This window comes from Lepidochelys olivacea, assembly GCF_965140295.1.
Source record: "Lepidochelys olivacea isolate rLepOli2 genome assembly, chromosome: 1".
NCBI classification, from domain to species: domain Eukaryota; kingdom Metazoa; phylum Chordata; order Testudines; family Cheloniidae; genus Lepidochelys; species Lepidochelys olivacea.
In genome coordinates, this window is record NC_140411.1 from 53,620,761 (window position 1) to 53,644,220 (window position 23,460).

Below are 23,460 nucleotides of genomic sequence, written 5' to 3' on the forward strand. Positions count from 1 at the left end.
TTTTACTTTCCCTGTCCCCCAGGGAAAAGTCCAAACCTATTGAACCTGGGGAGTTCACAAGCTACACTGACTTTCCCGCTGGAGTTTCTAAGCTCCTTGAGAGCTACTGGGTCTGCCCAGAGCTCACAGGCTGTATTAAAGGAGAGTCTCATTCAATTTCTTTTCATCTATTTAGCCTCCTAACAGAGCATGTCCATCTTTTGCTTCAGCCTCGAAACACCATGCAAGATCTCCTCCTGCATTCACATTCACTGTCACAGGTGGACATCTGGAGACCATAGTTACTGCTTACCTGTTAGCTGATATGGACTTCCTGGTCCAGAAGAACTTCCTGGAGAGTTAGGGTAGCTGATGCTGCTGGGTGACTGAGAGAACATGTTACTGGGTGATGATGGAAAAGGGGTGCAGGGAGTGTGCTGGAAAGAATCAGGATAGGTGGCATTATGTGGCATCAGAGGCTCACTGTGGAGGGAAGCACTCCGGAACTTGGCAAGGAGGCTGAGATGCGGGTTAAATTCACTGTGTCTTGGAACCAGCACTGGAGGCAACACTGAAAACAAACAAACAGAGTACAAGTTTTAGTCAACCACTCACTCTAGCGTGCTGTATCTGTTTCTACGTCTGAGCGACCCACCACACTACCAAAACATCACTTCAGACACACTATCCTCTGAATGCTGCTATAAATGTGTTACAAATGTATTTTAAATACCCTTTACCAGCATCCTCATGGTTTGTTGTTGTTACAACCCAGTTCATCCAGCACCCCTCACTGAGACTAGAGCAGTGGTTCTCAAAGCCAGTCCACCGCTTGTTCAGGGAAAGCCCCTGGTACGCTGGACCGGTCTGTTTACCTGCCACGTCCGCAGGTTCACCGTTCCAGGCCAATGGGGGCTGAGGGAAGCAGTGCTGGCCAAGGGACGTGCTGACTGCCCTTCCCGCAGCCCCCATTGGCCCGGAGCAGCAAATCGCGGCCACTGGGAGCCGCGATTGGCCGAACTTGCGGACGTGGCAGGTAAACAAACTGGTCCAGCGCACCAGGGGCTTTCCCTGAACAAGCGGCGGACCGGCTTTGAGAACCACTGAACTAGTGGATAATAAATCTGCTCAGCAACTTTCTTCTTTCTTCAGTGGCAACAGGGTACCATTCCTTACACAGTACGACTAACGCTTTCAGATAGCCAGCCCAGTTCTCCAGCTGCTACATGAACAAAACTCCAGCTGTCTTCAACAAGGAGAGAGAGAGTATGCATGCACACTCCCCCCCCCCAAATAATAGAAGTGGCACATTTATACCCATTAAAATTACAGCTCCCACAATCTCTTTTCTGGGATGCTGAAGAAGTCAGAGATTTGCTCAATACTCTTGATATTTGTCAAATTCAGAGCCCACTTTAATAGTAAAAAAAAAAATATTTGGCATTTTTCAGGGATGGGGTAGTATAATTATCTGAATTTTACAGATGAGGAAACTGAAGCATGAAGAGATCAGAGACCAGATTTTAAAAGGTATTTAGGTACCTGAAAATGCAGACAGGTGTCGACTAGGATTTTCCTATAGTATTCCTTTCAGAATATCAATTAATTTATTTGTTCTGGTATTTCAACGCAGGTCCAGAGAAACAGGAGAGTCAAGATGCTCATGATGGAATCCATGTAAGTACAGCAGCAAGATAGACTTGGGCCTGGTCTGCACTTCGGGGTTAGCAAAAAGAAAAGGAGTACTTGTGGCACCTTAGAGACTAACCAATTTATTTGGGCATAAGCTTTCGTGAGCTACAGCTCACTTCATCGTATGCATACTGTGGAAAGTGTAGAAGATCTTTTATACACATGCTTTGTGTATACAAAAGATCTTCTACACTTTCCACAGTATGCACTCGATGAAGTGAGCTGTAGCTCTCGAAAGCTTATGCTCAAATAAATTGGTTAGTCTCTAAGGTGCCACAAGTACTCCTTTTCTTTTTGCGAATACAGACTAACATGGCTGTTACTCTGAAACCTGTCATTATTCAGGGTTAGGTTGAATTTAGCAGTGTTAGGTCAATTTTAAAATGAAAGTGTCCACACAACCAGCCACGTTCCGTCGACTTAAAGGGCTTTTAAAATCGATGTCTGTACTCCTCCCTGGTGAGGGGAGTAGTGCTAAAATCGACCTTGCTGGGTTGAATTTGGGGTAGTGCAGACACAAATAGACGGTATTGGCCTCTGGGAGCTATCCCAGAGTGCTCCATTGTGACCGCTCTGGACAGCGCTTTGAACTCCGATGCACTAGCCAGGTACACAGGAAAAGCCCTGGGAACTTTTGAATTTTATTTCCTGTTTGGTCTGCATGGCGAGCTCAGCAGCACAGGTGACCATGAAGTCCCCCCAGAATCGCAAATGAGCTCCAGTATGGAACGAATGGGAGACACTGGATCTGATTGCCATATGGGGAGAAGCATCTGTGTAGGCAGAACACCGATCAAAAAGAAGAAATGCAAATATATTTGCCAAAAATCTCACAGAGCATGTTGGAAAGAGGCTATAACAGGGACACACAGCAGTGCTGCGTGAAAGTTAAGGAACTCAGGCAAGCCTACCAAAAGACAAAGAAGGCAAACAGTCACTCTGGGTCAGAGCCCCATACATGCTGCTTCTATGATCAGTTGCATGGCATTCTAGGGGGTGACCCTACCAGTACCCCACCACTGTCCGTGGACACCTGCAAGGGGGGAGTCTCATGCAACAGGGAGGAGGATTTTGTGGATGAGGAAAAGGAGGAGGAGGAGAATGCGCAGCAGGCAAGCAGCGAATCTGTTCTCCCTGGTAGGCAGGACCTTTTCATCACCCTGGAGCCAATACCCTCCGAAGGCAGGATCCCTGACCCTGAAGCTGGAGAAGGCACCTTCGTGAGTGCACATTTGTAACTACAGTACAGGGTTTAAAAGCAATAGTGTTTAAGGTTTGATTTGCCCTGAAGAATTGTGATACATTCTCGGCCAGTACAGCTACTGGAAAAGTCTGTTCACATGTCTGGGGATGGAGCGGGAATCCTCCAGAGACATCTCCATGAAGCTCTCCTGGAAGTACTCTGAAAGTAGTCTGGAATCATTGCAGCACAAAGCATGGCAGCAAATGGTCCTTGGTTTTGGTCGCATTCAAGCAACATTCGGTCTTTACCTTTCTGTGTTAGCCTCAGGAGAGTGATATCATTCATGGTCACCTGGTTGAAATAGGGGAATTTTTGTAAGGGAACAGTAAAAGGACCCCGTTCCTGCTGGGCTGTTTGCGCTTGGCTAAAAGGGATCATCCCGGAGAATAACCATGGGGTGGGGTGGATACAGTGTGCTGCACATCCACCCAGAAACCGCAGCCCCTCCTTTTAAATGTGAAACCCAACCCATTGCTTGCTCTGGGAAAGGAGGGCGCTGCAGTTTGAAAACATTCCCACATGTTATGCATAAGAAGCCAACCCTATGTACCCTTTACCTTACCATGGCTGCATGGAAACCGAATTCTGCTGCCCAGCCATGTGTGATGTGTCACCATACTGGCAGCCGCTCAATATAAAAGGCAAAATGCGACCTTGTACCTAAAGCACATGCGCTGTCTGCTGTGAATTGCTTGATTCACTGTGAAAGAGTCTCCCTTTTATTCTCAGAAATGTATCATCTTAAATTTTACTCTCCCTTTTTATCTCCCCCCAGGTGCGAATGTTTCCATGCTCCCCCTATCATCTACGTCCCTGAGGTTATCGCAGATTAGAAGACAAAAAAAAAAAAAAAAGCACTCACGATGACATGTTTTCTGAGCTCATGCAGTCCTCCTGCACTGATAGGGCACAGCTGAATGCATGGAGGCATTCAGTGTTAGAGGCTAGGAAAGCATTAAGTGAGCGTGAAGAGCAGAGGCAGGAGGCGAAGAGCGGAGGCGATGCTCAGGCTAATGTGGGAGCAAACAGACATGACGAAGCATCTGGTGCAGGTGCAGGAAAGCCAACAAGAGCACAGAACCCCGCTGTATCCATTGTACAACGCCTGACCTCCTCCCCAAGTTCCATATCCTTCTCACCCAGACGCCCAAGAACACAGGGGAGGAGGCTCCAGGAACCCAGCCACTCCACTCCAGAGGATGGCCCAAGCAACAGAAGGTTGTCATTAAAACAGTTTGATTTGTAGTGTGGCTAAAATAAGCAATGTGGCCTTGTCCTTCCCTCCTCCCCCATTCCACCCTACCCAAGCTACCTTGTCAGTTATTCCCTTTTTTTTTTAATTAATAAAGAAAGAATGCATAGTTTCAAAAAATAGTTACTTTATTTCCAAGGGGGGGGGAGTGTGGTTGGCTTACAGGGAATTAAAATCAACAAAGGGGGCGGGATTGCAGCAAGGAGAAATACACACAACTCTCACACCAAAGCCTGGCCAGTCATGAAACTGGTTTTCAAAGCGTCTCTGATGCGCAGCGCGCTTTGTTGTGCTCTTCTAATTGCCTTGGTGTCTCGCTGCTCAAAATTGGACGCCAGGCGATTTGCCTCAACCTCCCACCCCGCCATAAATGTCTCCCCCTTACTCTCACAGATATTATGGAGCACACAGTAAGTAGCAATACAATGGGAATGTTGGCTGCGCTGAGGTCTAACCTAGTCAGCAAACAGCGCCAGCGAGCTTTTAAATGTCCAAAGGCACATTCTACCACCATTCTGCACTTGCTCAGCCTATAGTAGAACTACTCCTTACTACTGTCCAGGCTGCCTGTGTACGGCTTCATGAGCCATGGGAGCAAGGGGTAGGCTGGGTTCCCAAGGATAACCACTGGCATTTCAACATCCCCAGCGGTTATTTTCTGGTCTGGGAAGTAAGTCCCTTCTTGCAGCTGCTTGAACAGCCTGGAGTTCCTAAAGATGCGAGCGTCATGCACCTTTCCCAGCCATCCCACGTTGATGTCGGTGAAACGTCCCTTGTGATCCACCAGCGCTTGCACCACCATTGAGAAGTACCCCTTGCGGTTTATATACTGGTTGGCAAAGTGGTCCAGTGCCAAGATAGGGATATGCGTTCTGTCTATCGCCCCACCACTGTTAGGGAAACCCATTGCAGCAAAGCCATCCACTATGTCCTGCACATTTCCCAGAGTCACTACCCTTGACAACAGAATGTCAATGATTGCACTGGCTACTTGGATCACAGCAGCCCCCACAGTAGATTTGCTCACTCCAAATTGATTCCCGACTGACCGGTAGCAGTCAGGCGTAGCAAGCTTCCACGTGGCTACTGCCACTCGCTTCTCAACTGTCAGGGCCGCTCTCATCTTGGTATTCCTGCACTTCAGGGCAGGGGAAAGTTCAAGAGTTCACAGAATTCAAGGAAAGTGGCCTTACGCATGCGAAAGTTTCGCAGCCACTGTGAATCATCCCCTACCTGTAACACTATGCGGTCCCACCAGTCTGTGCTTGTTTGCTGGGCCCAGAATCGGCGTTCCACTGTATCAACCAGCCCCACTGCCACCGTGATATCCCAACTGTCACAGTTCATGTTTTCAGGAACATCTGTGTCCATGTCCTCATCAAAATTGTCCTTGTGCTAGCGTCTCTTAGCCCAGTTCTGCACATACTCCAGGATAACATGTGAGGTGTTTATAATGCTCACAACAGTAGCGATGAGCTGAGCGGGCTCCATGCTTGCCGTGGTATGGCGTCTGCAGGAGAGCAGAGTTGCAGTGGAAGCGATGGATGACAACGGATGCCACAAGAATAGATATTTATACAGAATGACGAGAGGACCTGCGAGGTGGATTCATGGCACCAGAAGAGCAGATTTGCAGCGGAAGCGGTGGAGGATGATGGTTAGCAGTCGTATTGCACAATCTGCGGACAGCAGCACCCAGGACACAACAGCAGCAGTGACGGTGAGCTGAGCGGGCTCCATGCTTGCCATGGTATGGCGTCTACACGGAAAAAAAGGCGCAAAACGATTGTCTGCCATTGCTTTCCCGGAGGAAGGGGCGACTGACAACATGTACCCAAAACCACCTGCGACAATGTTTTTCCCCCATCAGACACTGGGAGCTTAATCCAGAATTCCAATGGGCAGCCACTACCCACAGTGCACCGCTCCGTAAGTCGATGCTAGTCACAGTAGTGAGGACGCACTCTGCTGACTTAACAAGCTTAGTGTGGACATACGCAGTCAACCGTATAAAACTGATTTCTAAAAATCGACTTCTATAGAAATCGACCTAATTTTGTAGTGTAGACATACCCTTGGATAGATATGGTTGCTAACTGCATAGCAAAGTCAGTGAATGCACCTTAAATGCCTGGAATAACATTTTGTGCCCTCTAGTCCAAGGGTGAAAATTAACTTGTACTGCTATGTTGCTCCAAAGGTCATGCTCCCAGCAATGGAAAGGGACAGAGCTGTGTGTTGTATTTAATCATAGCATATTGTCAATTAATTTTCCATTTAATAAATTTTTATGAACAAAACTTATGGTCACCTTTTTTGTTAGACTTCCTTTCACTTCCTAGTTTCACTTCGTTCTCTCTTTTCTGTGAAAAATGGGGGGGCAACTTTTCCTGTCTGTAGCATCTGTTGTTTTTAAGTTTTCCTTCTCTATCCCTTCATATTGTGTTCTCTTTTTCTTGCCCAACATTGTCTCCACTAGATCCCCCCAAGTTATTCTGTTTCTCCTGTCTTCCGCATTTGCCACCTCTCCAATCTCTTTCAATATCATATTGCTCTTTCATAACTTAACCCATCAATCTTTTCCTATCTCCTGCCTCCCCGAACACTCCCACCCGCCCTCTGGCGCATAACACCTAATAGCCTGACGACTGAGTATTAAAAACCAGTACAAGTGGTTGGGATGGAGTGGGGAGGGGATTCACTGTCCAGAGGCAATGCCCAAGAGAAAAGCCATCACCTCAATTACTGGGAAACTGGGAAGGCACTGGGATTCCTACCAGGGTGCTGTCCATGGGTCCTACTCTAGGACTCCATCTGTCTAATCTGCCTCTTGCCTGAATGTGTCCGATAAATTGGAACCCTCCAACCTGACACCAATCCCTTCTGGCTGCCGGAAAGAAGGAATATTTTTTCCTGTTCCTCTCTCCTGGTTGCGATGAGTTCAGGTTGGTGGTCCCCCACCTCCCACCAATCTCCTGACTGTGATGCGTCTTTGCTGCTCAACCTCTCCCTTAGCTGCTGGGGTTTAAAAGTCTTCTCTCTCCAGTGAACAGCTCCAGTGCTTGATGCTCCTGCTCTTCAGAATTTCCCCAAGCAGAACCATGAAACTGACCAGACTTTTGTCAGTTTCCTTGTGGCCCACAGGGTTTATAGCAGCCACAAAGGGGATGGCCATGGTCAGTTTCACTCTACTGTAGTTTGTGGAAGCCCTGAGCAGCACTCACACTACAGTAGCCTGTCTAGACTTAGGAAGCTAGCACTGCATCACTTGTGCTCTCTTTGTATTTGGAAAGTTTTCTTTGCCACCATGAGGACTAGAAACAATTTTTTTCCTAAATGAACCCTGACAGTCTGCAGGTGCTGATGGCACTTGCCAGGGAAGGCTTCCTACTTGCCCAGGATAAGTGGGCAAGGGGAGTTTCCAAGCCTTGCAGCTTCGTAAGCTCAATAAACTGTTATATCCAGCTCTGACTGGCACACTTCTCCAGTGTACTGCTTCTGTCACATCACTCTATCTTTCCGCTGCCTGCGCCATACTGTGCCTAGAGGGGTGAAGCTACTGGGGTGGCAAGGAGAGTGGCGGGTTTTTTTCGTTTGTGGCTAGTAAATCTCCAGAGGTTCCTTATTCTCCCTGCTCCTTTGCCCGCAGATGCCATTCTCTGAATTGTAAGAGGTTGCCATGCTGGAGACAGGATAACCACAGGTATGACACTGAAACCCTGTATGACCCCCTCACACCCAGTCTGCACGAGTGATTTACCTAGTTCACCTCTACTCACCGCTTTGCCCCACCTTTTGTCTAATATCTGTAGCTGGCCCTGTGGGGGTACATTATTCCTCCTGCTCATTACAGGAGTATGACAATGTGCCCCTAGCACAGCTGGCTACCAATGAGCTGATCCCCTGAGTCCTGCCATTGCTGCTCCTGGACTAGGTTCTTTATTGGCTATTGCCTTCCACCCTCATCTATTGCAGTAGCTCTTGCTGAAAACCTGGCCAGGCACCAGATGAAGACAGTTGTGTGGCACTCTGAGAGCTTACACGTGCACCTGCCTGTTGTGCCTGTGGCTGCAGTTGCTAATAAACACAACAAAATTTTCACACATTTTTATCCCTCATATAGTTGTTTAATGAAGGGTACATAGTTGCTAAACCGCCACTGATTGCCAACAGGGCCCATGCCCATGGGCCCTGCCACATTGGGGCATCCATGCACACCCCGGCACTCCTGCCAGGGAACAGGGGAAGCCCCTGTCCCCCAACCCCACTCCCCAGCAGCTGTGCAGGACGGGCAGGGCATAGCAAGCTCCCATGGCCTGCCAGGAGCTGCAGGCAGAGGAAGCCCCTGCGCCCCAGCCCCATTTCCCCGGCCGGAGCACCAGGGGGGGGGTGAGGGGGACTGCAGGTGGAAGGGGTGGGGAGGGGCCCCCACTTGCTCTAGACCAGGGCACCAAACACCCCTAATCCGCTTCTGGGTACAATAGCACATTTTCAGGGTCTGACCCTTGTGCACGGCCGCAGAGTTTTGCACTTTTGAGAAAGCAGTCCTAGATGAGATTCCCCCCTTCCCTGAACTTTCCCTGTGTTCTTGATCATGGGCAACCCTACAGTAACAACGACATGTAGCATGTGAAGGGGGAAAATGGTCAGTTTTAAGCTTTACAAGGATTCAAATAGTTTCCCAGGGTCCTTTTCACTCTTGGACCACGGCCACTTTTCCATGCTAACAACTATACAAATATTGTAGAGTAGATTTTTAGGCAGCCCACTGGCTGGGGAGTTATCACATCTTCCTTTCTGGACAATGAAACACATTTACAGCAAGTCAAAAGTTCACCTGTGCTTCTGCTGTCTGCAGCAGCACTGCATATTAGAAGCTCCATTGTCTGTCACCCAGTACACAGAGCAATCTCATTTAAAAATAACAAAGCAGGCAGTTTTCACATTATTTTAAAATTGCACTTTTGGTTGGCAGTATTCCATTTGTAACTCAGACTTCTGACCTGGAGAATGGGGAAATGACTCTAGCCTTCCAATCCACCTCCTCTGAATTGGAAGGATTATTCTCTTTCTCCAATCCTCAATCCTGCGAATAAAGGGGATGTTTCAAAACCGGGGAAGTGACAGTGGTGCTTTCTAACAGCACCCACTGTGCACTGGGCCAAAGTCACTGCCTGGATTCCACCAGCAGTTGTGGGCTTGGGGAAGTTTCACTGGAGGGAGGCTGGCAGTGGCAGAAGCCACACGCAACCTACGTTCTGTTGTTCAGCATCTGTCACAAAGCCGACGAGGTGGCCTGAGGAGAGAGGGAGGGGTCAGTGCATCTTGAGTTCCAGGCTGGAGCTTAGAGTTAGTCTCCCTGGTGGATATCTTCTGCCCCTTCTTTCCCTTTCCGCCCTCTTCCATGGTGAGTCCTGTCCGTCTTTGGGATAGGAGGAACTCACTGAATAAATCAAAACCACTGGTTTTGAATTTAAATTATGGATCTGACTACAGAATGGGTCACTCAGGAGAAGGGACAATAGAATGGGAACAATGGAATTTATGGAAAGAGTGAGTTGAAAAAAAAAGAACATTTGTGGAGATCGATACAGCATAGCAGTTTTGAGACTATCACTGGGTTTATTATTGAACAATTCAAGATTTAGTTTCTTTAGCTCCTAAGACACAAAGAAACTCACACAAGCCTACAGGAACCACAGTTAGATATGAAGAGTGTTGTATTTTTCTGTAGCTAACCAGAATTGTTATTTAAATAGATTGCAGCCTAGACAATTGGGAGCTGTCACATTTTGTTCAAAGGAAAGGAATGCCAGGCACCAGGAACAAATACTGACAGAGTCTGACCCTTAACCCTCTGGGCTTAAGGGCAAAGACAACAAACTTCAGAGCTCCTGCAGCAGCATCCAAAACTGTCACAGAACAACAGCTGTTAGCAGACATTGACTAGATCATAAGATCTGTGCTGTTTGTGGTTAATATACTGATATAAATGGAATTACTCCTGATTTACACCAGTGTAAGAGGACAATAAAGCCAACATCCTTTCAAAGGCAAAGATACACAAAATGGATATTATCTTAGTGTCTTTTTGGAGATAATTTGAATAGCTTATTTTAGTAAATCATTAAATCAACCATTTCCACCCAAATTAGACAACTATCAATTCACCTGTAAGATTTTAGACAAAACAATGTTTTTAGCAGTTCAGATCCATTTTGGAGTGAGCTCAGTTTTAAAGTAAGGAACACCAGGAAGGGGTGCAGCCATTGTTGCATATATGTTAACAAATGCCTTTTTCTCTCTTAAATTATATGAAACAGTAATAAAAGAAAAATCCCAAAGTTCATTTTATCTGATCTTAATGTCACTTCAAAGTTTATGACTGACAGAGGATCATCAATGGCAGTACCTGGTTTAGTTACTAACTACAAATCCTATTCACAAGTAAATTGCCACAAGACCAGTATTGGACTCAACAATTTTACAATCATTGTTCAGCAGTTTCTTTGCCACACAAACCCAATGGATTGATCCTGTGATAAGGGCAGGGATTTACAAACCTGGTTGAAGTCTACCCTGAAGATGACCCTCAACAGAAAAATTTAAAGTTGCATGAATACTTGGGGCTTGGGGGGTAGGTATAAATGTTCACCCAGCTCTGAAAAACTCACAACGGCAGGACAGCAGGTATTTTAAGAGGAACTGATCTAAGGTCTAGGATCTCTGGTGTACCTTCATGACAATTAATCCATTGCTGTGGATCCACTCTAATCTTTAAAACGGCCATTTACTGTGGATTAGCAAGTCAGCTTTTGTCCTTTTAGAGTTGGGCAAAGATCCAATCAGGATGGAGAGACTCGTTTGTGCCTACATTTCATGCTAATGGGCACAACAGTGCCAACACATTATCTAGTGAGGTTCTCAGGGCAGCTAGCACCCAATACATCAAAGGAGAAAGCTTTCAGCACCCTGGACAAGTTCCTGATGTCCTTCTCCTCTCACATGTCAATGGGATTTCCTTCTATCTTACCAGAGGAGAGGCGAGCCCCTAGTAAATCACAATTATGGCCAAAAGCTAGATCTGGGATCCCTTTCTGCAGAAAAGACAGCTGATCTTTCCAGCTGAACAGAGCCTTCTTTGTTGTTATGATGCAGCAAGTACAGACATTTCACCCAAAGAGTTGATATATATATTTATATCATTTTCAGCTGATATATTACCTGGGGTCTCCACGCGCCGGTAATGGTAGGGATTGATGCAAACTTCTTTCTGCTTCGAGCCAAATGGAAACTCGCAACATTCCAGTGGTTTCAATTCATGGTGAGACTGTAAATCGGGCCAACGCCACACTCGGCAATAGATGACGTGGGGCAGCCCCTTGCGATGAGACACCTGCAGCCTCCCATCCAAGGAGCGTGGGATTGTGACGCACTTACTAGGCTGACCAGGACAGCTCAGAGCCCTCTCAAGTTCTTCCATAGCACCTTTCTTCTTCTTCAGTTTCTTCACCAGGGAATCTACAGCCTTCTCTGCCCACTTCTCCTCTTCATCTCCTTGTTTCCAGCCCAGCAGTCTCTTCACTGCTGGGCTGGTGAAGGAGAACAATGAGCTAATAGGGGTGCTGGAGTGCATAAGAAGCAAAGATGGTGTGTAAGTGTAAACAGAAGCACAAATCTCTCTGCTGCTTACAAAGCCTGGGTGAAGTCTTCACAATATTCAGATGGGCAGGTGCCTTCACAGAAAGTCTCTTCTCCACATAACAGTCTTCCTAATCTTAGACACAGTTTGAGAACATTCCAACTGGGTGGGACTCAGACCTCTCCCCAATACCAAGAAAATGTTGATCAAGCCTGAAACAAACACACAATCCATAGTTAGGTTTAATACATTTCCTGACTTATGTTTTTAATAAAATTAGATAAAAAGAGAAATAAGTTCAAAAGTGTGTTTTTTTTCCACTCTGTTTGCTATTTTGGGCCCAATGCTATCCCTGGAAGCTGGACCCTTGGTTTTTATATTTCTTGGACGTTAGACTGAGCAAAGAGTCTAGTCACTTTAACTAGTGTTTACAGTCAGCTTCCAGTGAATTCACTTCCTGTTCTCCTGTGGTGGTCAGCTTCTTGAGGGCCTTCCTTAAAGCATGGGAGGTGGAGGACCTCAAGAAGCTGACCACCACAATGCCTGTGCCCAAGAGAGTCTGTACACCCGGCACCTCACAGGGCTCTGTACCTGAGTGCTTTCCTCTGTGGACAAGGAGGAAAGGACATTTGTCATGCAGCCCCAAATCACAGTGGTCTTTGTTGTTGCCCATATGACCCTATTTGCCCAGCAGATGTACATGACAAGCACTGGGAGAAAAGATTTATCATGAAAACATGAACAGCATGAGTGAATTGAAAACAGGGAGGAAGAAACACATTTGTGTACACAAAATACACACACACTTATTTCAATGCCATAGTGCCAGTCTCTGTGCTACGTTATAAATGAATTCAACAAGCCAGAATGATTTATCAAAAGAAAATCAAGTAGCTGATAAAGCAGTGAATTGTAGTTGGTCTAGGTCAGCAATTCCCAAACTTGTGTAACAACTGGATCAGTTTACCAAACAAATGGCCTGGTCCTTCCAGGAAGTGTTGAGTGCCCTCAACTCCAACTGACTGATGCTCTGCACCTCCTAGAAGCAGGTCCTAAGGCCTGTCTAAAATCACCTAGGCAAGGCTACAAGCTTCTTAATGAGGCTTTGATCCTTAATCTGTTTAGGATCCATTAACCAGGGGATGGGGCTACTTAGGGAAAACTGGGGTTTAAAAAGCCTGTGCCTAAGGGACCAGAGGAGCAAGCAAACAGGAGCAGTAAACAGGGGAGTTCTGAGAGGGAGCCAGAGAGCCAGATCCACCAAACATTCTCTAAACTTAGGCCAATAAACCACTCCCCACCCAAACCACCACAATCCACACACACACACCAAAAAAAAGCTGCAGGAATAAAAAGAATGCAGGCAAAAGTCCAGCAGCAGAGTGGGAGCTATCTAGTTTATTGCACTGAATGTAGCAAGTATTATTACCTGCTTTGTGGGCAGATACCATATGTGTGCATTCGGTACAACGTGCTCATGGCCCTCAGAAACCGTGTATGGGCTCTTGAGACCAAAGTGGTTGAACTAGAGAAGCTAAGGGAGACAGAGAGGCACAACACAGATGAGAGTTTCCGGGACACAACAGAGTAGTCCTACCCCCAGTCTGACAGCCTCTGTGCTGTTGAGAATGAAAATCTCGGGGAAGGAGAACAGCAAAGTGGAGTGGAGGGAAATGATTCCATAGTTGGGACCTTCCTTCCAGATAATGTCGTGGTATCCTTTTGTGCTGAGGATACCTCTCCGGGGATGGAATACCAGTTATTGGGAAGAGACTGATATTAGTAATGGGGAATTTGATCTTTAGAAATATAGATAGCTGGGTTTGTGGTGACCAAGACTAACGCATGGTGACTTGCCTGCGGGGTACAAAGATTGTGGATCTCGAGACACCTAGATAGGCTTATATGCAGTGCTGGGAAGGAGCCAGTGGTCGTGGTATGTGTATGCACCAATGACATAGAGAAGGATAGGAGATAGGTCCTGAAGGCCAAATTGAGGCTGCTAGGTAAGATATTGAAGTCCAGAACCTCCAAGATAACATTCTTTGAAATGCTTCCAGTTCCATGTGTAGGGCCAGTTAGACAGGCAAAACTGCAGAAGATGATGATGGTGCAGGAAGGGTTATAGGTTTATTAGGAACTGTGGAACATTTGGGAAAGGAGGAGCCTATACAGGAAGGATGGGCTCCACCTAAACCAAAATGGCACCAGATTGCTGGCATGTAAAATTAAAAAGGTCATAGAGGAATTTTTAAACTACAGGCTAGGGTAAAGCTGAGAGGTGCAGAGGAGCAAACAGTTTGGACAGAGACATACCATAGGGGAGGCTGTATTAACAAGGATTTGCTATATCCTAGCAAAGAGAAGAGGATAGAATTTGATAAGTAAAGCTAGGAAATGCAGAGAAAAAACAGTCATATGACAAAATGTCCCATTCAATTACATCACATGAAAGCAGACAACTAAAAAGTGACAAATTATATAAGTGCTTGTATACAAATGCTGAAGTCTAAATACTTCTAAACAGATGGGTAAACCTAGTATTAAGCGAGGATATTGATAGAATAGGCATCACAGAAACTTGGTGGAATGACGACAATCAACAGGACATGGTAAAACCAGGGGACAAAAATACATAGGAATTACAGAGTAGGTTATGCTGGTGGGGGAGTGGCACTGTATGTGAAAGCATAGAGTCAAATACACCAAAAAGCTTAAATGAATCAAACTGTACCATAGAATTTCTATGGATAGAAATTGAAGAGTACAGAAGTAGGAATATACTACCGATGACCTGACCAGGCTGGCGATGGGGAGTGTGAAATGTCTGGGGAGGCTAGAGAGGATATAAGAATAGAGAACTCAATAATAATGTGGGATTTCAACTATCTCCATATTGACTGGGAACATGTCACCTCAGGAAGGGATGCAGAGAGAACGTTTCTAGACACCTTAAATGGCTGCTTCTTGGAGCAGCTAGTCCTGGAACCCACAATGGGAGAGGCAATTCTTGATTTAGTCTTAAGTGGAGCACAGGATCTGACCCAAGAGGGTGAATATAGCTGAACCACTCGGTAATAGCAACTATCATATAATTAAATTTAACATCCTCGGGGGGAAAGAAATACCAAAGGAAGCCAGCAAAGTAATGTTTAACTTCAGAAAGGAGGACTACCCAAAAATAAGGAAGCTAGTTGAAACAGAAATTAAAAGGTACAGTCACAAGAGTGAAATGCCTGCAAGCTGCATGGATTTTTTTTTTTTTAAAAAACACCGTAATATACGTTCAAACTAAATATACCCCACAAATTTAAAAAAAAACAGTACGAAAGACCCAAAAGAAAATGCCACCATAGCTTAAAAAAAAAAAGAGTAAAAGTGGCAGTTAAAGGCAACAAACCTCCTTTAAAAACTGGAAGTCAAATATTACTGGAGGAAAACAGAAAGGAGCATAAACTCTGTCAAGTGTAAAAGTATAATTAGGCAGGCCAAATAAGAATTTGAAGAAGAATTAGAAAAAAAGACACAAAAACTAATAGTAAATTTTTTAAGTACACCAGAAGTAGGAAGCCTGCCAAACAATCAGTGGGGCCGCTGGACGATTGAGGTGCTAAAGGAGCACTCAAGAAAGACAAGGCCATTGCAGAGAAACTAAATGAAAACTTTGCATCAGTCTTCACTGCAGAGGATGAGAGGGAGATTCCCACACCTGAGCCATTTGTTTTAGGTGACAAATCTGAGGAACTGTCCCAGACTGAGATGTCAATAAAGGAGGTTTTGGAACAAATTGGTAAATTAAACACCAATAAGTCTCCAGGACCAGATGGTATTCACCCAAGAGTTCTGAAGGAACTCAAGTATAAAATTGCAGAACTACTTAGTGCGGTATGTAACCTATCACTCAAATCAGCTTCGTGTAATTCTGATGCTTTAAAAAAGGCTCTAGGGGCACTACTGGCAATTACAGCCCAGTAAGCCTGAAATCAGTACCAGGCAAATTGGTTGAAACGATAATGAAGCACAGAATTATCCGAAACATAGATGAATATAATTTATTGGAGAAGAGTCAAGACAGCTTTTGTAAAGAGAAATCATGCCTTACCAATCTATTAGAATTCTTTGAGGGGAGTCAACAAACATAGGAACTAGAGTGATCCTGTGGTGATAGTGTATTTGGACTTTCAGAAAGCTTTTGACAAAGTCCCTCACGAAAGGCTCTTAAACAAACAACGCAGTCATGAAATAAGAGGGAATGTCCACTCATGGATCAGTAACCGGTGAAAGATAGGAAACAAAGGGTAAGATAGGAATATATAGTCAGTTTTCAGAATGGAGAGAGGAACCAGCAGTATCCCCCAAGGATCTATACTGGGACCAGTGTTGTTCAACATATTCGTAAATGGTTTGGAAAAAGGGGTAAACAGTGAGGTGGCAAAGTTTGCAGATAATACAAAATTAGTCAAGACAGTTAAGTTCAAAGTAGTCTGCGAAGAGTTACAAAGGAATCTCACAAAAGTGGGCAACAAATTGGCAGATAAAATTCAGTTCTGATAAGTGCAAAGTAATGCATATTGGAAAACACAATCTCAACTATACATACAAAATGAAGCAGTCTAAATTAGCTGTTTCCACAATAACTCCAAGATCTCTTTCTTGAGTGATTAGTTCCTGAAAACATCCATTCAATGTGCAGCAGCAGTCAAAAAAAGCGAACAATGTTAGGAACCATTAGTTGTATGCAGTGTTGTAGCGGTGTCAGTCCTAGGATATTAGAGAGACAAGATGAGTGAGTTAATATGAGAAGAGTTCTGTGTAGCGCAAAAGCTTGTCTCTCTCACCAACAGAGGTTGGTCCAATAAAAGATATTAACTCAACTACCTTGTCTCTCTAGGAACCATTAGGAAAGGGATAGATGATAAGTCAGTAATCATAATGCCACTGTATAAATCAGTGGTACCTCCACACCTTGAATACTGCATGCAGTTCTGGTCACCCCACATAGGTGCTGGAACTAGGAGTGCTGGGGATGCAGCAGCTTGAAGTGGTTCCCATCATAAACAGGGTTTACAGTTTGGTTCAATGGCTCTCAGCAGCCCCACTATACAAATTGTTCCAGCACCCCGTCACCTTATCTCAAAAAAGCTAATATTAGAAATGGAAAAGGTACAGAGAAAGGCAACAAAAATTATTATGGGTACGGAAGAGTTTCCCTATGAGGAGAGATTAAAAAGTGTTTAACTGTTCCGCGTGGAAAAGAGACAACTAAAGGGGGGGAAATAATAGAGGTCTATAAAATCATGAATGATGTGGAGAAAAAAAAAAGTGTTATTTACCTCTTCACATAACACAAGAACTAGAGGTCACCCAATGAAATGAAGAGGCAGCAGGTTTAAAACAAACAAAAAGTATTTCTTCACACAATGCACAGTCAACCTGTTGCCAGGGTATGTTGTGAAGGCCAAAACTATAACTGGTTTCAGAAAAGAATTAGATAAGTTCATGGAGGATAGGTCTATCAGTGGGTATTAGTCAAGATGGTCAGGGATGCAATCCCATGCTCTGGATATCCCTAGGCCTTTGACTGCCAGATGCTGGGTCTTCTAGACAACAGGGGATGGATTACTTGATAATTGCCCTGTTCTGTTCATTCCCTTTGAAGCATCTGGCGTTGTCTACTGTCAGAAGACAGGATACTGGGCTAGACAGACCTTTGGTCTGACCCAGCAGTCAGATAGCCAGACTCTACTCTATACACAGCTATTGAGTTTGGGCTGCTCCAAATTCCAGCCTCATGAGAGAAAGCAAAAACCTGAGCAAGGAGCAATGGTCTCAAGTTGCAGTGTGGGAGGTTAAGGTTAGATATTAGGAAAAACGTTTTCACTAAGAGTGTGGTGAAGCACTAGAATGCGTTACCTAGGGAGGAATCTCCTTCCTTTGAGGTTTTTAAGGTCAGGCTTGACAAAGCCCTGGCTGGGATGATTTAGTTGGGGATTGGTCCTGCTTCAAGCAGGGGGTTGGACTAGATGACCTCCTGAGGTCCCTTCCAACCCTGATATTCTATGATTCTATGAATGGGAAGGAGCACTGATGATGACTAGTGGATCAGGCCCTACGGCAGGAATGGGGAACCTAGAGAGCCAATGACTAAATCCTGCTGTATCAGTACGGTTGTAAGTACTGTATCAGTATGGTTGCGAAGCCAGAGCTTCGCGAACCAGCTGAGCGGCGGAGAACCAGCTGAGCAGTGGGGACAGCAGAGCAGCTCACAGCAGGAGTTTGCCTGGGAGTTCACCTGGAGGGAGCCCAGTGAGGCTTACGTCTTGCAAACTGCTCTGAGGAAGCTCGTAGTAGGAAGGTGATATGGAAGGGGGGGGGTTCAGCTGTTGTGACCTGCACTGGATGTGCCATGTTTGTCTTTCTTCCACAGGACAGAAGCGACTTTGTCTGTACAAAGTGCAAGCTGGTCTCCATATTGGAAGAGAAGATTGAAGGTCTGGAGCAACAGATAACAACCCTGCGTTGCATACGGGAAACTGAGGATTTTCTGGATGAAACTCAGGATAGGCTTCTAGGGGCACAAAGCTCTACAGATATAGAGCAGGTTGCACAGAGGAGCCAAGAGGCCAGTGAAGAAGCTTGGCAACATGTGACCTCCAGAAGAAGAAGGGGGAATGTCCAGGTTCCAGTAACACAGACACAGGTAACTAACCGCTTTCATGTTCTCTCCACAGGTATCGTTGCGGAGAGTGGACCAGATGATATGTCTGGGGCGAGAAAGCAGAAGGAGACTCCGCTGGTTGGAAGGCATGAGATGCGATGTCCTGAGGTTGGGGGTTCCACGACCACCACTCCCAAGAGGAGAAGGCGGGTGGTGGGGGTCGGGGACTCTCTCCTCCGGAGGACTGAGTCATCTCTCTGCCGCCCTGACCGGGAAAACCGAGAAGTCTGCTGCTTGCCAGGGGCTAAGATTCGCAATGTGACGGAGAGACTGCCGAGACTCATCAAGCCCTCGGATCGCTACCCCTTCCTGCTTCTCCACGTGGGCACCAATGATACTGCCAAGAATGACCTTGAGCGGATCACTGCGGACTATGTGGCTCTAGGAAGAAGGATAAAGGAGTTGGAGGCGCAAGTGGTGTTCTCGTCCATCCTCCCCGTGGAAGGAAAAGGCCTAGGTAGGGAGCGTCGAATCGTGGAAGTCAACGAATGGCTACGCAGGTGGTGTCGGAAAGAAGGCTTTGGTTTCTTTGACCATGGGATGGTGTTCCATGAAGGAGGAGTGCTGGGCAGAGACGGGCTCCATCTTACGAAGAGAGGGAAGAGCATCTTTGCCAGCAGGCTGGCTAACCTAGTGAGGAGGGCTTTAAACTAGGTTCACCGGGGGAAGGAGACCAAAGCCCTGAGGTAAGTGGGAAAGCGGGATACCGGGAGGAAGCACAGGCAGGAATGTCTGTGAGTGGAGGGCTCCTGCCTCATACTGGGAATGAGGGGCGATCAACAGGTTATCTCAAGTGCTTATATACAAATGCACAAAGCCTTGGAAACAAGCAGGGAGAACTGGAGGTCCTGGTGATGTCAAGGAACTATGACGTGATCGGAATAACAGAGACTTGGTGGGATAACTCACATGACTGGAGTACTGTCATGGATGGTTATAAACTGTTCAGGAAGGACAGGCAGGGCAGAAAAGGTGGGGGAGTAGCCCTGTATGTAAGGGAGCAGTATGACTGCTCAGAGCTCCGGTACGAAACTGCAGAAAAACCTGAGTGTCTCTGGATTAAATTTAGAAGTGTGTGCAACAAGAGTGATGTAGTGGTGGGAGTCTGCTATAGACCACCGGACCAGGGGGATGAGGTGGATGAGGCTTTCTTCCGGCAGCTCACGGAAGCTACTAGATCGCATGCCCTGATTCTCATGGGTGACTTTAATTTTCCTGATATCTGCTGGGAGAGCAATACAGCGGCGCATAGACAATCCAGGAAATTTTTGGAAAGCGTAGGGGACAATTTCCTGATGCAAGTGCTAGAGGAGCCAACTAGGGGGGGCGCTTTTCTTGACCTGCTGCTCACAAACCGGGTAGAATTAGTGGGGGAAGCAAAAGTGGATGGGAATCTGGGAGGCAGTGACCATGAGTTGGTTGAGTTCAGGATCCTGATGCAGGGAAGAAAGGTAAGCAGCAGGATACGGACCCTGGACTTCAGGAAAGCAGACTTCGACTCCCTCAGGGAACGGATGGCCAGGATCCCCTGGGGGACTAACTTGAAGGGGAAAGGAGTCCAGGAGAGCTGGCTGTATTTCAAGGAATCCCTGTTGAGGTTACAGGGACAAACCATCCCAATGAGTCGAAAGAATAGTAAATATGGCAGGCGACCAGCTTGGCTTAATGGTGAAATCCTAGCGGATCTTAAACATAAAAAAGAAGCTTACAAGAAGTGGAAGGTTGGACATATGACCAGGGAAGAGTATAAAAATATTGCTCGGGCATGTAGGAATGTTATCAGGAGGGCCAAATCGCACCTGGAGCTGCAGCTAGCCAGAGATGTCAAGAGTAACAAGAAGGGTTTCTTCAGGTATGTTGGCAACAAGAAGAAAGCCAAGGAATGTGTGGGCCCCTTACTGAATGAGGGAGGCAACCTAGTGACAGAGGATGTGGAAAAAGCTAATGTACTCAATGCTTTTTTTGCCTCTGTTTTCACTAACAAGGTCAGCTCCCAGACTGCTGCGCTGGGCATCACAAAATGGGGAAGAGATGGCCAGCCCTCTGTGGAGATAGAGGTGGTTAGGGACTATTTAGAAAAGGTGGACGTGCACAAGTCCATGGGGCCGGACGAGTTGCATCCGAGAGTGCTGAAGGAATTGGCGGCTGTGATTGCAGAGCCATTGGCCATTATCTTTGAAAACTCGTGGCGAACCGGAGAAGTCCCGGATGACTGGAAAAAGGCTAATGTAGTGCCAATCTTTAAAAAAGGGAAGAAGGAAGATCCTGGGAACTACAGGCCAGTCAGCCTCACTTCAGTCCCTGGAAAAATTATGGAGAAGGTCCTCAAAGAATCAATCCTGAAGCACTTGCATGAGAGGAAAGTGATCAGGAACAGCCAGCATGGATTCACCAAGGGAAGGTCATGCCTGACTAATCTAATTGCCTTTTATGATGAGATTACTGGTTCTGTGGATGAAGGGAAAGCAGTGGATGTATTGTTCCTTGACTTTAGCAAAGCTTTTGACACGGTCTCCCACAGTATTCTTGTCAGCAAGTTAAGGAAGTATGAGCTGGATGAATGCACTACAAGGTGGGTAGAAAGCTGGCTAGATTGTCGGGCTCAACGGATAGTGATCAATGGCTCCATATCTAGTTGGCAGCCGGTATCAAGTGGAGTACCCGAGGGGTCGGTCCTGGGGCCGGTTTTGTTCAATATCTTCATAAATGATCTGGAGGATGGTGTGGATTGCACTCTCAGCAAATTTGCGGATGATACTAAACTGGGAGGAGTGGTAGATACGCTGGAGGGGAGGGACAGGATACAGAAAGACCTAGACAAATTGGAGGATTGGGCCAAAAGAAATCTGATGAGGTTCAATAAGGATAAGTGCAGGGTCCTGCACTTAGGACGGAAGAACCCAATGCACAGCTACAGACTAGGGACCGAATGGCTAGGCAGCAGTTCTGCAGAAAAGGACCTAGGGGTGACAGTGGACGAGAAGCTGGATATGAGTCAGCAGTGTGCCCTTGTTGCCAAGAAGGCCAATGGGATTTTGGGATGTATAAGTAGGGGCATAGCGAGCAGTTCGAGGGACGTCATCGTCCCCCTCTATTCGACATTGGTGAGGCCTCATCTGGAGTACTGTGTCCAGTTTTGGGCCCCACACTTCAAGAAGGATGTGGATAAATTGGAGAGAGTCCAGCGAAGGGCAACAAAAATGATTAGGGGACTGGAACACATGAGTTATGAGGAGAGGCTGAGGGAGCTGGGATTGTTTAGCCTGCAGAAGAGAAGAATGAGGGGGGATTTGATAGCTGCTTTCAACTACCTGAAAGGGGGTTCAAAAGAGGATGGCTCTAGACTGTTCTCAATGGTAGCAGATGACAGAACGAGGAGTAATGGTCTCAAGTTGCAGTGGGGGAGGTTTAGATTGGATATTAGGAAAAACTTTTTCACTAAGAGGGTGGTGAAACACTGGAATGCGTTACCTAGGGAGGTGGTAGAATCTCCTTCCTTAGAGGTTTTTAAGGTCAGGCTTGACAAAGCCCTGGCTGGGATGATTTAACTGGGAATTGGTCCTGCTTTGAGCAGGGGGTTGGACTAGATGACCTTCTGGGGTCCCTTCCAACCCTGATATTCTATGATTCTAAGTACCTGCTATAGGCTGATGGAGAAAATGGGGCACATTTCTTATCTGAGGGGTGTCCCCAGGCATTAATGTATGTAAACAACTGTTCTTGATAAGGTAATGTAATTTTACAATTAGCAGATCTGAAGCATACGTGGAATACAAACTCACATACGTAAGAATATTGTTCTGAGATTTTTTTCCATTTTGAACAAGGTTTTAAATAAACACATTAATCTCTTCCAGTCAAATTAAATAATTCAACAGTGACCTCAGCATGAGTCTGAACACTATTGTTGTTAGTGGGAGAGAAGCCAAGGGTACATGTATAAAAGCAAAAGCAGTGCTCTGCAAACCATGTGATGAAGTCTAAGATAAGGCTATATTGTACGATTTCCTTTCGTGCTCCTTCCTTTCTCTCTTAAAACAAGAATAAAAAAAAAAATCTAAATGATCATGCAAAGCATAAATGGTATTAAATGCTGCTTTTAGATATACATATCCCATACTGCTATTGACTAATATTATCATCAGAGCATCCTACCTCAGTGCTATTAGATTACAGAATACTGCAGGCTGCTCGGCAGACTAAACCATTTGTTCCTGTGCCTGGATGTTCCATTAGGAAATACTTAGGCAGCCTCTCTGCTATAGTGCTGTAAAGACAGAAATATGGTAATTTACAACTTAATTTAATTTAGACAATCTTTTAGGACCACATTTGTTTCAGACCTAAGCATCTTGTATCGAGCAACTTATACTGGCAGTGGGTGCCTGCAGCACTGCCAGGTTAAAGTTCTAACATGCTTGAAGCAATGCTTGAGTCTGACATGTTCCCAGCGTTGATAGTCTGACATGTTTTCCTATGCGGATGACCTGAGTCCATGGGCAAAGCGTGCCACAACTCTGATCAAACTCTATAGTTTTACGAAGTCACGAGCTTTGCCATCTGAGATCCAGTGTTGCCACCAGTTCTGGTCTTACTGTCTTTGAATTTCGAGCTTTGTGGTGATAGCACATGCAAAACTTGTGTGAATACCTTGCATTCAGTCGATAGTTATTTCTCTGGCATACCTCACTTTCCATAGAGCCCAGGGTGGAAAGGTAAGACAGCATGAAGCCATATTACTTTTCCACAGACTCCTTCTGTGATAGGAAGACCCTTTAAGAAGGACCCAAAGGCTGTTGCAGGCCACAGAATACCCCGGCAGTGTGGCTCTATTGAAGCCATGCTGCTAGGGACCCTGACACTAAGAGGAGAGGACTGCAAAGGACACAGAACCATCACACACTTGCTGTTTTGTGACCTGATCCAACTCCCAA

At 45.9% G+C, this 23,460-nt stretch overlaps 1 protein-coding gene across 3 annotated transcripts in view; it reads right to left on the reverse strand.

Moving 5' to 3' along the window:
• The window catches only part of SMAD9 (SMAD family member 9), a 69,455-nt gene that overhangs the window by 30,511 nt on the left and 15,484 nt on the right, over positions 1-23,460 (reverse strand). For 2 of the 3 annotated variants that reach the window (XM_084644777.1, XM_084644775.1), the window contains exons 2-3: positions 11,391-12,020; positions 293-550 (exon numbers count right to left, since the gene is read on the reverse strand). In XM_084644777.1, coding sequence (XP_084500903.1) covers positions 293-550; positions 11,391-11,802 — 670 coding nt within the window. In that variant the 5' untranslated portion in view covers positions 11,803-12,020. Of the gene's footprint in view, positions 1-292; positions 551-11,390; positions 12,021-22,681; positions 22,794-23,460 lie in introns of all 3 variants that reach the window. The other variant, XM_084644776.1, reaches the window with a different exon arrangement.